At 36.6% G+C, this 14,672-nt stretch overlaps 1 protein-coding gene across 12 annotated transcripts in view; it reads left to right on the forward strand.

The window, feature by feature from the left end:
• The window catches only part of mtd (TLD domain-containing protein mustard), a 70,185-nt gene that overhangs the window by 8,760 nt on the left and 46,753 nt on the right, over positions 1-14,672 (forward strand). For 6 of the 12 annotated variants that reach the window (XM_043211577.2, XM_070282221.1, XM_043211579.2 and 3 more), the window contains exons 1-2: positions 11,631-11,833; positions 12,161-12,391. Coding sequence is in view for 3 of the 12 variants with exons in the window: in XM_070282224.1 (XP_070138325.1) it covers positions 1,529-1,818 (290 nt within the window). In the remaining 9 variants the exon portion in view is untranslated. Of the gene's footprint in view, positions 1-1,202; positions 1,819-11,629; positions 11,834-12,160; positions 12,392-14,672 lie in introns of those variants that run through there. The other 6 variants (XM_070282224.1, XM_070282225.1, XM_070282228.1 and 3 more) reach the window with 3 other exon arrangements.

The following is a 14,672-nucleotide window of genomic DNA, read 5'->3' on the forward strand; positions in this document are numbered from 1 at the left end:
ATACAATATATTTGCGCCACAGAAACTACAGCAAAAGTCCCCAACACTGAAACGAACAAATTAAAACCAAAAACAAGAGGATTAAATAAGCAAATACTGAATATATAGATTGCCTTGATACCCCATATAAATGTCTACCTAAATGTATCCAAAAAGTTTGCTCTTTGATCGTTTCAAATTGTTATAAAACAACAAACAATGAACACCCACTCGTATTCTGTATGTGCCTTCGAATGTGCAGCATATACTGCTGCTGCTGCATCGGCTGATCATGCTACTATGCCCCATATCTGCTATGCCACCTATAGCTAACCCGACTGCTGCTACTACTTTGTGTCTATATCCAGTCAACAACTCTATCCATATAGCCAAACAAAAAACAAATATACTAAATACATATATGTAAATACAGACTCTACCCACAAAGTACTACCAACCGAATAGTTTTCAGTTGAAATGCCCAAATTTAATGATTTTTTGTTGCCAACTGAGACATTGGATTACTCCTAACCGACAACACTCAGATTGCTGAATTCCAGAATTCCAGACTTTCCGGCCACACACGATCTGGAAATGTGCGTTTACGTTTCTTCCTGTGAATGATCCAAACATTAAACCACACCACTTTTCCAAACTTGTCAGAACTTTCCTCATTTCCTATTCTAGCTATACAGAAACTATTATCTTCCTAAATCCTCTTTGCAAAACTATAATAAACCATAGCTATAGAAGGCATGCCTGCTTGTGATCGCTTAAAACTCTTATTCGGCTCTAATACCTCTTAAACCTCTACCACTTATATATACAGAACTCTACTTTCCTACACTTTTATATACATATAATACTCTTTTAACAACTACTATATACTATCTCTGCCTTTGTTCTGATTTAATTATTTTAAAGTCAATAAACTGGAAGGAAAATTATTCTTTCTGGAAAAAAATATATATATTTTTGCTATACAATTTGTATAATATTCACAATCATTCTACATTTTTCGGCTACACCATATCTATACACTAAACGAAAATCCCAACGATTCTTTTGCCTCTATGTGTCGCGTATGCCAAATCAGTAATTTATTTTAAAAACTATTAAAAATGCGAACGCCTTATGGGAATCCCCTTTTCTATACCGTTTTTTCAACTTTTCTCCTTTTTTTAATATTTTTTCTTTGGTACATGCCTAACCCCTCCGAATAGCCAACTTTTACACACCGTTTACTACTTTTTGGCTCTATGTGCAATTTAAATATCAATAAACTCACCACCTAAGCAACAAAGTTAATCTTTATAAAAAAAAAAACCAAAAAATATATCAAAAGCAAGTTCAACTCGCTCGCTCGTTTTCTTCATCTAAACCCAAAACAAAAATCAAATAAAAAAAAAAAAAAAAAAGAAATTTAAGAGAAATCTTCAGATAATTGGCTTCAATTGAACTAATTGTTTTATGCTTCTGATTGTTTTATGCGAAATTTCTATCAATAACCAATAACCGCCAAACCAAATCAAATTCAAATTGATCCGCAATGTCGCGCGAAAACTCGCCCCGGCACGGTTCGTTCCGGCGTAATCTGAACAGCAGAGATCAGGCGACAGGATCGCCCGGCTCGCCGCACCACCACCAGTACCACCACCAACAGCCGCCGATCATGGAGCATGCCGGGGCTCCCATCTCCACGTCCGCCTCGAACATAGCCACCGTGATGGAGGATGGGGAGTCTCCCATCCTGCCGCCGATCACGGGCTCCGGACCCAGTCGACAGCGATCTTTGCGGGATCGCCTCAAAGACGGCATCACCGGCAGCTTCTCCTGGCAGTAAGTCATTTGTGCAACGTTTGATTTTCTTCAATTTTTGACGCTTTTTCTAAGACTTTAGTTTTGAAATTGTTTATCACTTTTCTCCCACAACCCTCAAAATTTGAAATCGTTTGAAATTCTTTTGTGTAGATTTACTTTCCAGTAGTCTCAGTTATCGAGTGTATGTTAAAGCTTTACCTCCTAGTCTTGGAATCAATTTAGTTATTATCCACACGAGTCTCAAATGCACAATGTAGACAGCAAGCCTGACAAACCCACGAACCCTTTTTAAGGATCGCACTTAGATTGCACAGCACTTTCTGTAAACAAAAATTCATAAAATAAATTCCTTTCCCAAAATAAAACTCAAAAATGTAGGCTCTAATATGCAACAAAAACATATTTGGTAAGTGTGGAAAATAACTACTTATTTATTTATTATTATATGGGATAACAATGTATTTGGGTTTAAAATATAACAAAGTTTCATAAAAAATAATATTTTCTGAAAAGAACAAAAGTTATAAAGCTTAATCATCACGTCGAGTAGTTAAGCTAAAAAGGTAACTCGTGTTATTTGAATACATTTTTCTGAAAAAATATAAAATTGAAAGCGAAAGCAAATGAAACCACAACAATAAACAAAACAAGACACAGAATAAACAAAATGCAAACAAAGCAATTGTGAAACTTAAACAGACAATATGAATCACTGGCCATAAATCAATTGAATTTGGCATTTTAATTTTCCAGGCTTTCTTGCCCTGGCAATAAGGCAAAACGAGAAACAGAAATATATTTAATGTAATACAAATATTAAGGGGAACAAAGTCGCAAACAAAAAGAAAAAGGGAGGCAGGTGCCTCTCCGGTAATTGCATTGTCAGGAATTACATAATAACTTAATTTACTTCCCAGTTAAGGGGCGTCAAAACAAGGATACATGACAGAGCGGAACAGGAAACATTTTCAACATTTATTCATACAATTAACTCATCTATAGGTATATTTAAATGGAATATTTGGGTTTCTATTATTTGTAAACAAAAAATATGAAAAACTTAACAAACACTCTTTTTCTTAACAAAACTCTGTAGACTTGGTAAATTATTTCCAAAAGTCAAACATTGCGATTTATTTGCAAAACAATTGAAGCACGTGCAACACGACTTGAGGTCATCAAAAAAAGCTGTTCTCCCGGACCCAGGCCTCTACCTGCACCCGTGTTGTTCACCCAAAAAAGTTGTTCTAAAGCCAGTTCGAAAGTTTTTGGCCAAATCCAACAACAACAACTGGGTTAACTTTTTGGACATTTAATTTAGAAGTCAAGGCAGTCAGGATGGAGGGTCCACCAAAAACTTCCCATTTTTCCTTTACCCCACCAAAGAAAGGAAAAAGTTTGCATTGGTCTGAGTTATTTTCCACTTGGCGTATGCGTAATATTTCTTGTTCCAGAAACTTTCACTTCTTGTTGGCAAAGTGCTGGCAATTCTACCCCACCTTCCATCGAAACACAGGCTGGTTGTGCCATTTTCATTATATAGAATTTTTATATAGACACTCCTGTCAGAGTAGTTATCGTTGTCATCGTCGCTCAAGCCATTTGACCTTCAAAGTTGGCCGGAGAAGACGAGGTCATTTTTTGCTGGCACTTCTACACAAAGAAAAAAGGTTTTTTCTAAACTTTAAATGGATCTTGCAAAAAAAGAATTTAAAACTATTTAAAAAAAAAATCTTAATAAAAGCTTTAAAGGGATATTGTAAATATTATTCTCTTCAAAACATATCAGGAAAAATAGTTCCCATATTTTTTCATGTATTCCACACTTGTATCTTGTATCTGAGAACTCTTAAAACTTGTTCTGTGAGTGGACAGCTGCATCCGAAGATTGCATCTGTGTGGGGCACTTCCTTTAAACACTTTAAGCTGGTAATTTATAACCTTGAAACCCTTTCGAGGTGGCCTTGATCGCAGATTTCGTTGTTGCCTTTGTTTACGTGGTGCGGTTACCATCCTTTTCACCCGCCGGCCAGGTAAAGGCTGTTCGGCCTTTTTTCAGGTTGTTGTTTGGCCACTTTTTGTTATTTAAGCCAACTCGTCCAGACCCAGACTCTGGCTCAGACACTTGACAGCCAGTTGAGTTGCGGAATTTATTTGCATTTTGCCTTATGGGGAAAAAGTGTGTTACATAAAATGATGTACGCTTAATGCGATTTAGATATACGAGATTTTAAGAGTCTTTTAAATGTCATAAAGATGAAGTTCTTTAAAATTTGTAAGTATTCTTTCAAAGTCAGCCTTGACCTGGCTTTTAGGTTCAAATCAAACACTTATTTCGACACCCACATACGATCCCCCACGATCACTCAACCGCTAATTGAAATTTCAGGAGCGATTCTCAAATCTGGCTTTTGTTTTGCAATGAAAACAATCGCAATAAAATCATAAAAAATCAAAAAACATTTATTGGTTCCCGACAGGCCTCTTAAGATCAGCAAATAATATAGCAAAAAATAATCTCACCCCACACCATGGCAGTTCAAATTTAAATTAAATATCGTTTGTGTGAATATTTTGTGTTTTGTTTTTATGGGGCAGCATTAAAACCTATGGCGATGCCAGGCACGTCGCAAAAAGCAGCGTTGGTGGCTGATAATAACGATAATGGCCACAATGATGGTGGTAATGGATGGGTGGGCGTTTCCGCCACAAGCTATTGACAAAGCCCGGCGCAACTAAATCCTTTGCTCAGCCAAACGATTTAAAATATATCATTCACTTGCAAAAAATCTTGACTTGTTTATTATTTTCTCTTGACAGTCTAGTTTTGAGAAAATAGTTCTAATTAAATTGTCAGTACATTTTTTATGCAGTGTTACTTGCACTGACATTGACCAAATGTAGCAGTTGACCCTGAAACGATATATTCGAGAATGCCACTCTCTCTACCGCTAAATAGCTGCTAAATTGTTAACTCATGTGTGTATGAGAGCTCCTGGTTGTGGTGTGGAGATGTGTGTGTCTAAAAGCATTTCATGTTTGACTTTCACTTGCAGCTGTGACGAGCTGCAACGCTCATTGCTGCCTGCTCGCTGCGCCTGTCAACGCCAGAAACACTATGACAACAGCAACACGCTCGTTTTGTGTTCCCCATGTTGTTGTAGGCCCGACATTGTTTTTGGCCATAATTTGCATCGATTGCATAGTGGTGCAATGGGTGAGCTCACACAAGCATAAATAGAATGTGTGATTTTAACATCAAATGACAAGACAGGGCTTAGACCTTCGGTTTGATGCTGCAACATGGCATTCACTAATTATAAATGATTTTTGTATATTTAGGATATATTTTTAAGAAAATATTAAAAATTAAATTTGTGGAAACATAAGTTTTCTATTTTTTTAATTTTATTGACTAAATTGATATTTTAGATCTGCATCCTTCACCACAGTGCCTGCCAAAAGCGCACTCATCCGATGGGCGTTTTCGGCCTGCCCGTGTTTGCGACTGTTGCTGCGGTCGTGTCTCCAGCCGAGGATAAAATGCAACGTCAATGTTGTCCACTGTTGTACCCCTTACAGCCCCCTCCTCGTGTATGTACTTCTCACAAATTTTCATTAGTGTTATGTCCTGTCGCCGACAGCTGACTGCTTCTCATCCTGCCCCTGCCATCCGGGCTTGGAAATGGGCGTGGCCTTAGTTGGGACACGTTTGGTTATTGTGTTTGCGTTTTGCATAACGATTATGAAATACAGTTTAAAAGAAATGACTGTCAAAATTACTATTACCAGCTAAAGTGTTGAAAGTTAAGTTCCTTTATAGGATATCTCTTTTTAAACGGATTTGAAAAGTTTGGTTTAGAAAACTTGTATGTAATTTTCTATTTTTCAATCTAACAGATTCTATTCTTATCGATTTTCAACATTCTCAACTTTTGTGTGACAGAACTCTCATATCATAAATCAAATCCATCACTTGGCTGCGTGACGCTCGTGGCATTATAATCGCTTCGTATAGCTAGCAATCCCCTAGTGACAATCTTAATATACAACGTGTAATAACTATGCAGCGCATCCATTAGTTCATTTATTATCAAAGTACCATATAGGCTTGCCGAGCCTCAAGCCCCCAATTATAGCGATCCAATACTATAAATGCTATTTTGATAATTGCCCATTTCACAATTTAATGTCATCTGAATTTAATTTCTCTGTGAATCGTCTTATGAAAAATGCAGTGAACGATGAGGTGGGGACTCGGCTAACATTTTGGGCTCTTCTCAGAAAGTATATGGCATTCAGAGAGACGTATATATGACGTTTAGACACCATAATATATCTATATTCTATAAATATGTATATAAGCCACGATGTCTGGCATTGTTGGTGGCTCGGCCGCCGACATTTTGCGCCTGACACTTTGTAAACAAACAACAATTTTCGTATTTCTTTTCATAAATTGCGACGAATTATATTTTGTTATCTAAGCACAAGATATCCATACAAACAATTGCATACGAGTGTATGGGTATTTAATGGAAATGCCCGGCGAATGAAAATAAAATGCACTTAGCCAAATTGTCCGTATCCATTATTAATAAAAAGCTGTAATGTCTCATGTTGCTCTTTTCTTGGGACTTTAATGCTCGGCTGGATTCGAAGGAATTATTTATTTCTCCAGAGTGATGTTTGTTCGTCTTAAATTTGAAATGAGGATATAAAAGATTAACACTTACTAAGTGTAACATTTGCATTTCGTTTTGAAGTGAAATGGGGATGGGGGGATACGTATTTAATCGATTTTCACACCCTTTCCAATGGCCATTTCAATGCCACACGAGCCGCCATGCCAATCATCAATTTGGCATTCAATCTACGAGATTGCTCATATATATCAATATAATTATCTGTCATTATTGTTCGGGCGAACACATTACGCGAACATTGTTTGCTTCGCTATCGATTGTCTCGGATCGGTGTTCACTGTTCAGGTCTGTAGTCACTAGTAGCGCTGTTGTTGTCCTTGCTAATCGAATTCAGCATTATGATTTGCTTTACAAATTTATTGCTTTTGAAATTGGCCTAAACGCGTGGAATTAGGCATACAGCAAGGCAGTTAAATATAAACAAGGATATGAGAGCGAGCCAACCCCGGGGACTGACACGTGAGCCCCAGATCAAGGGAACCAAATAAGGCTAAACAGCTCAATTAGTTTCCCGGCAGAATGATTTATTGACAGGTTACCTCAAATCTATAACATCCATAGCTATATTCTTTTAGTGGGTTTATCGGTCAGTTTAGATATCTCACAAGGTCTTGCCACACCCCAAAAAATATACGCATTTATTAATCAAAACTAATTTAATTATAAAAAATCTGCTTATCGGTTCAGCTACCTGATATTTTTCAACAAATTTGGCCAAAGAAGCCGCCGATAAGGCAGCCCACAAAGCCAACCCTCCCAGAAATGTCCCTTCTGGGTTGGTGAGGGTGGAATTTTCCATAAATCCATTATACGAGTGCTAAGCTGACCTCCTCAAAATTCCAAGGAGATAATCAGGTAGAAAGTTTCTTTGTTTTGCTTGCGTTCTACACAAATATTTATTTGAATTGCCCATCAGAAATGGAAAATTAACAAGATTGTAGTCGTAGCGTTGAGGCGACTTGATTTGCATCACGTATACCGCCTAGTAAACCTTCAAAAGTAATTTTTTCCATAGTGATAAGGCGAAAATGGTTAGCCAAATATTAGAAGTTTCAATAATGGAAAAACAGAGGTTACATATTTGAATATTAATTTGTAAATTGATTAGTTCTAAGCCTTAAAATTTGCAGCTTATAAATTAGTCTTCATTAAACTTAAAGTTTCTATTATAAAATGCCCCTTTTTTGGACACAATTTTGGTGATAAATCATCGTTTAAGTCTTGTGATTCCATGATGGGCCATTTATAATAATTCGATTGCGTGCTTGTTGGAGTAATTGATGTTTCGCTTTAGATCATAAATAAAATATTTGTCTATTGTTAAAAAAAAACATTATTTGCTTTAGCCTTTGCCATGTCAAGTTATTGAAATACTATAAAAAAAAAAAGATAAAATAAAAAGTCTATATGCCACAAATGACATTGACCCGTTTAAAGGCGCCTTCAACGGTGGCAAGAACATCGGCAAAATACAATACATTTTGATAAGAGTCGAAGAACACTCCTACCATTTTTATTTACCCTGTAAATAAATTATAATTCATGGGGCCCCCAATGGGGAAAAACAACAGTTTCTGATTTTTTGCTTGAGTTTTTTGTTTACAAATTTCATGTTGCAATACAAATTGATTGACTGAATAATTGGAATTGAAATTGGATTTTCCAGCAAACGGACAATAATGCATGAATATTTAAATGTGCTATGACAAATGTTTTAGCACGGCTTCTCCTCCTGCCACCGCCTTTCAGTCCCGGCAAGGCAAATGTCAGTGGGCCTGTCAGTTCCTTTGGCAACTCGTTTCCAATATCGGATTCCGAATAAAATTTATGTTCTTGACAGCAACCTTTGACAGCAGTCTTTTTGACTAAAACAAATTCATTAATTAATTTTGCTTTTTGCTATTGAAAAATTGAATAAAAAATAGAACACAATTCTTGCTGAGTTATGGGCTTGGTGACAGAAATAGTTTAAAAATACTCTACGTGAAGTTTATTGAATGAACTTGTAAAAAATGAACACTGGCTGATATTCAAATTTCAATTTAAAAGCCATTATGCATATCAATCCGAAATTTCAATTTAATTCCCATTACAAAATTTATATCTGCCGGAATATAAATATTTTGCGCCACTTCAGATGCAGAGCATTTGTACATTTAGTTAAATTCTGGCACGTTTTCGCAATTGCTTTGCAAATTTGTGACACATTTTATTGCATGAAAAATCGAATGGCGCGCCAAACGCGACCAGGATTGATTGAAAAAAGCCGAAGTGCAAAAACAAAGCTCAGCTGAAAAGCAATAAACTAATAAAAATTTCATTCACAGCAGCCGAAGAGTCTTTAGTGCATCCAAATAAATTTGATTTTTATGCAGCAACTTAATTAAATAGCCAAATGAAAAGAAAACAAAGTCGGAAACAAAAACATCTATTCAGTCTATACACACACCCGAATATCTAGTCCAGACAAACACCATTTCTTGGGTTAGTAGGTGGGGGTGCTCGAAAACTCTGCCAAAAAACTACACAAAAAAATGCATTTTTCAACTGCTCTGCAGCTACAACGGAATTGTTTGAATTTTTTCCTTATTTAAACGAAATTTGTATTTTCCTGTCAAGCCGGTTTTACTTCGTTTTTCTTTTTCTTTGCCATTATTGGACCACACCAGCCATGTGCCACCAGCTACACAGAAAAATTATTTTATAAAAACATTTTTAAATTTTTGCTGATTAATTTTTATAACTTATTAAGTAATAAAGTTTGGTTTAAATTTGAATTTATTTATTTTTTTTTTAACTGTTTTTATTCATGTTAAAAATATTAAGTTTTCGGTGTAGCATGGCTGTTATCCTCGTCATTTGCCAAACCAAACAACTTGCAGCCAATGCTGTGTTGATGCTGCTGTGGCGACTTTTGCTATTTTTAGCAGCTGCAACAAAAAGTTGGGGAAACATTGCTGGCCAGATACTCGGCTTCGTTGTACCTTCCGTCATATGACGGAGGAGAAGGAAAAACAAAAATTAAAAAGTAAATCTTTTTTGCTTTCGTCGGGCTTTGCATATTCAACAGCAGCTCTGGGAACTTTGTCAGTTGGAGGCCATGGGTATGGCGAGCAATTTTTAAGCTGCAATCGGTTCGTAAAACTGAGCAGCTAAAATGCCATTTGTTATTTAAATGAAGCTCCTTAAATGGGAATATTTTTCGCAACCGCTTTTTAGTTTGACAGTTCCCTAAAAGTTTGCGATGAATTGATGTATTATGATAATGAAGTGAGGCAGGTCGGGAAGCTCTATAGTTGTGGAGCATCTCCCTTAAAATTATAGGAAAAAATTATGAGTTTTTAAGGGGTTTTCCAATAAACATTTCTTAGATTTTCAAGTGAACAACGAACTTTTAAAGACCCTGGATTTGTCATTATCCATAACCATAGCCATGCCCATAAATATAGTCATAGATTTAGTCATAGCTTAAGCTATACATGCTATTGCGTTTGCTTGTGGCCCCCAAGGCGCATTCGAAAACATTTACATTTTAGTTCAGACAATTTATGATTGTGTAATAATATTGAAGGCTGCAAATTATAGTCGTAGAGCCCGAAAATGTGGCTATGTCCCAGAGTGGGTGCAAAGGAGGGGGAGAACCGCCGCCAGAAATGATGTTGCACTTTTTGATTCCGTCGGGTTGGGTTATTTGAAATTTGCATAATTTGCAATTTAAGCCAAGTCATGCGTTTTAAATGAGCCAAAGAAAAATGTGGGCTGTGGCGGCTAGCTGGGGAAAGGGGAGAAAATCAACCGTTACTGCTTAAGCGAAAGAAATTCTCAAGGTTGAATTGAAAATTCTATCAGTCTCTCACTCTTTCACCGGCGATGAAATGCTGTTCACCTTAGGGTAAATACTCTGGGCAAATGCTGCAACCTTGGCTATAATTTCCTTGTTGGGGGAGGGGAGGCGGAGGCAGTCGTAATTGCAGCACTTTCACCCCCTTACCAATGACCTACATTAAAGTTGAGGAAATGCATTTGCCGTCGAGAAGCTTCAGGCGAAATCAAATAATTATAGTGCTGTTTGTAGAGTGACAACAGCAACAAAAAACTACGGCAACCACAGTGGCAGCGGCGTCACATGGCGTATGAGTAATTTAAATGAAATTACAAAGTCGCCGCAACTGAATAACCTCCAAAAAATAGCAACAATAAGTGTATCGCGATTGCAATTGAAAACAAGTTCATTGCACATGCGCAGCACATTAGAAGCCAAGCTTTAAGTGGCAGCAACATGTATCTAGCATACTATGTATACCTCGCGCTGGCAACATGTATCGCAACATGGAACCACACACACTTGGAAACGGAAATAAGCCAATAAGCAGGTTTTTGGCCTGCAACAAACGAGTTTATTGCAGCACATGCCGCCAGGTGAGAGAGAAAAAGAGATTGAGGAGTTGAGAGGGTGGCGGGTAGGTAGACAGCACTGAGAGTATGGTGAGAAACCAGGTGCGACTGCGCCTCGATCACAAAAATCCAATGTTGCCAGATGATCATTGAAGAAAACTCCAGAAATGGCCAAAACATAAGATGTTAGGAAGTGTTTTATGGTTTTTGTTATTATTTAGAAGCATTTTGAAGCATGGGGAATTATTTATATCTTAAATAATAAGGTTGGATTATCAAAGTTGATTGTTTCAGTTTCATTCTTCATAAAAATGTTTGTAATAAACAATTTGGATTAGTGGATTAAAGATAATTTTATAGTCATAAAATCCGGGACTCAAAAATGTTGCTTGAATACTTCTAAGGCACAATTAAAAAAAATATATTATTCAGAAATCTTCAAAAAGTATGCCGATGATAACTATAGTCCTCAAGCTTCACCCAATGATGTATCTAACATTTTATTTTGAACCACTATTAAAAGGTATAACTCCCCATATACCCTTATCAGAATTTTTACCATATTGAACCGCCATAAACCACCAGATCTGACGGGAACATAGTTAAACTGGCAACACTGCCGCCGCCACCGTCGTCGGCGATCGTTGAAATCGTTCGGCTGGCTGGTTTTCGGCTCTCGACTTTCTGAGACACTCACCGCTCGTCGTACAAATTTCAAATTTCGTTCGATCACTTTAATTTTTCCATTTGCAACGATCGCATCGCCAAGTAGCTCCGCTCCCCAAGAAACCACAGAGTAGAAAATCCCGCGCCAAACGAAAACGAAACACAAATTTATAAATCAAAAATAAAACAAAAATAAAAATCGCGCGCGCGCTTCAAAAGTCTGTGCTAAATAATGAGATAAATGTGCAGCCGCAGCGAGAAATATTGTAAAGATTATTTTTAAAAATATGATCGGGTTTTGTTGGGCCATGTGTGCGTGGTGGTGGCTCTGACAATTGCAGTCTGTTGATTATTTTTCTGTGCTCATTTTTAGGCCGTCTGTTGCATTTCAGTTGCACATTAATGTCTGCTGGTCCGGCCTCAGCCGTAAAATGCAATTATTAAATTTCATAAAATATTTAAGATAGCCAATGGCATTTCTGGCAGTTCCTTAACCCCAACAGAAATCTGTATCTTTGAGGCGACGAAAATCATCAACAGAATGCAGTTGGAGTAAATAATTTTAATTTATTCAAAATTCAAAATACCCACAGAATTCGGCAACTTCTCTGCTCTTCGTAAAGTGATAAAGAGTGTGAAAATAAAGCCAAACTAAGAAAAAATTCAATAAATTTGGAAAAAGTGCTGTTTTTAAATCCAACCAAAGTGGCAATAAAGTGCAAATTAATACCAATGAGAAATGTGACTAATCAAGCTAAACCATTTGACAAATTCAAATAAATAAGAAAAAGTGTCGAGCCTTAACGAAAAAACATAAACTAAAGGTACATAAATAAATTTTGGATATTTTTGTGTTGTAATGGTTAATAGCTGCGCTTTTTTCGAAATCTTAGTTCAGGCCTCTCTCTTTCTTATCTATTTCTTGGCGATTGTTTTAGGCGCGGCTTGCGGTTTCTTTTTTTTTGCCAGTTTTTCAGTTTCTCTGTGCAGTGAACGGTTTTAATTTTAGTCGGTTGTTTTATTCTACCGTTAGAGTGGTTCGAGCTATTTCTCCCAATCTTAGCTCTGGGTTTTTTGAGGGAAATTCTGTGAAGCAAAAAATGAGTTCCGAAAAGATCAATGCCTGCTTCACATTCACTTTTATGTGCAAGGCAAAATTATTGTTATTACATTCTGAGGCATTTCGCTCGCCTGCAGGTCATGACATCCATGTAATATCTTATTGTTAGTTATTACAATGAGACCCCCCTGTGGCAAAAGCAGCAAACAAAAAAACGAAAAAACAGCTGACCGACAGAAAAAACAAATGAAAAAACTTGGCCAACAATGACGAATACGACCGACAGAAAAAAAAAATAATAAAAACCAAAGACCTACGCCTAATTTAAGGTCATCAGCACAATAAAACAACAACAATGACAATGGCAACCGACGATGAAGAAGAGGCAGGCAGCTTGGCTACAAAAAGTTCAAGTCGCCAGTTTCTCTGGCTTGTCGCCTCGTCATTTTTGATATTCGGATTTTCTGATTTTGTCTATGGCTTGGACTGGCATAGCTTGGCATGGCATGGCCCTTCTTCCATGCCATTTGTGTGGAGAATTAAAAGGCAACGGTATACCAAAAAGTAATGGACATAAACCCACACGTACATATTCGTAGTTACGGGCCAAATACAGTTTGTTTTTTCCCTCCCAAAATCTCATTTGCCTTTACGACTTGACCCGCAAAAAGTTGCCATACTCATAAATTAAATCCAAAACTTTACTGGCAAACAATAATTATATAAACAACTTTTAAATTCAAATTAAACAAATATTCTCATCTTATATACAAAAAAAAACTAACCAAAAACTAGTTTAAAACATAAAATATTTCGCAGACAGTTTGGCGACTTTCGGAAATCTCTTTGATTTTTGAGAAAAAAGAGAATTCTCAGTTCAAGTCTCTTTCCAATTTGTTTTTAGTATAGGTCTCGTGTTCTTTTATTTATGTTTTTTTAAAAATAGCCCCAAAAAATGCGTAAAATGAGCAGACAAAAACAAATTAAAATTAGAATGTTAAAGCAAAAAAATGACATACTTAAGCACTCGAAAGTGAAATGTTTGTATCTGTTGTTTGAGTTTTTTTTCAATAAAAATATATATACATTTAGTGCGATGCAATCGATCAAAATTTGATAGCATAATAAATACGGATTAACTTTTCAGTTTCCATTTTGACGCAATTCAGCTAAATGCCGCACAAAGCGCTGATATAATTTTTATTGACAAAGCCATTTATCACGATGTCCCGCTAGGTGTGCATAAATTTTAGGCCACGTGATGGCGTCCCACTTGCCGATAGAGAATATTAATAATTATTAGGTTCTATACTGATATTTTTTAGTCTGTTCTATACGTGTTTGTTCTCGATTCTACTGAAAACTGGGCGTGGTTCACGTAAGCCTGCAATCCAGTCAGCAATTAAAGTTGTCAGGAAACAGTTGAAAGAAATATAAGAAGAAATATAATATGGACTACGCCGGCACATAAACAGAATTAATAAATTGCAAAAGCAACACGGAAATGCAATTTCCCAGCAAGTATCTACGCGTAGCTTTTGCATCTGGTTTTTAATACTTTTTATTGATTTTAAGTGACAACCAGAGACCGTAGCCGGCACAAGGAAGTACATTCCTGAGTCACTTGGTGGCCAAAAGGAGGCTTGTCACAAAACACAGAATATTTAAATCAATAATTAACATACACATATATGTTTTAACATTTTTTATGCGTTGTTCTCTTTTATGTGATTTATTTATGGGCTTTTGTTTGCCGCTGTTCACTTTACTTACCTGCCTGATATTTACTTGGTCTCAGACAAAGAGGCTTACTGATATTTGTTTGGTCAGGTTGGCGTGAAAAAATTGTCATAATTGCACAAATAAATATGAATCTATACAAACATATTTTTATAAATACCCACGAAATTCAAACAAAGGCACTTTACACGTCCGGCCAAGTGTTTCGAAGATTGTTTGGGCAGCCCAGTCTCCCCAGCCTCTCTCCACACACAAGTTTTTGATTTATTGTCGAGAATCAATGATTTAATAAACAAAATTTTTAA

The sequence above is a fragment of the Drosophila bipectinata genome, chromosome 3R, assembly GCF_030179905.1.
Source record: "Drosophila bipectinata strain 14024-0381.07 chromosome 3R, DbipHiC1v2, whole genome shotgun sequence".
Lineage (NCBI taxonomy): Eukaryota > Metazoa > Arthropoda > Insecta > Diptera > Drosophilidae > Drosophila > Drosophila bipectinata.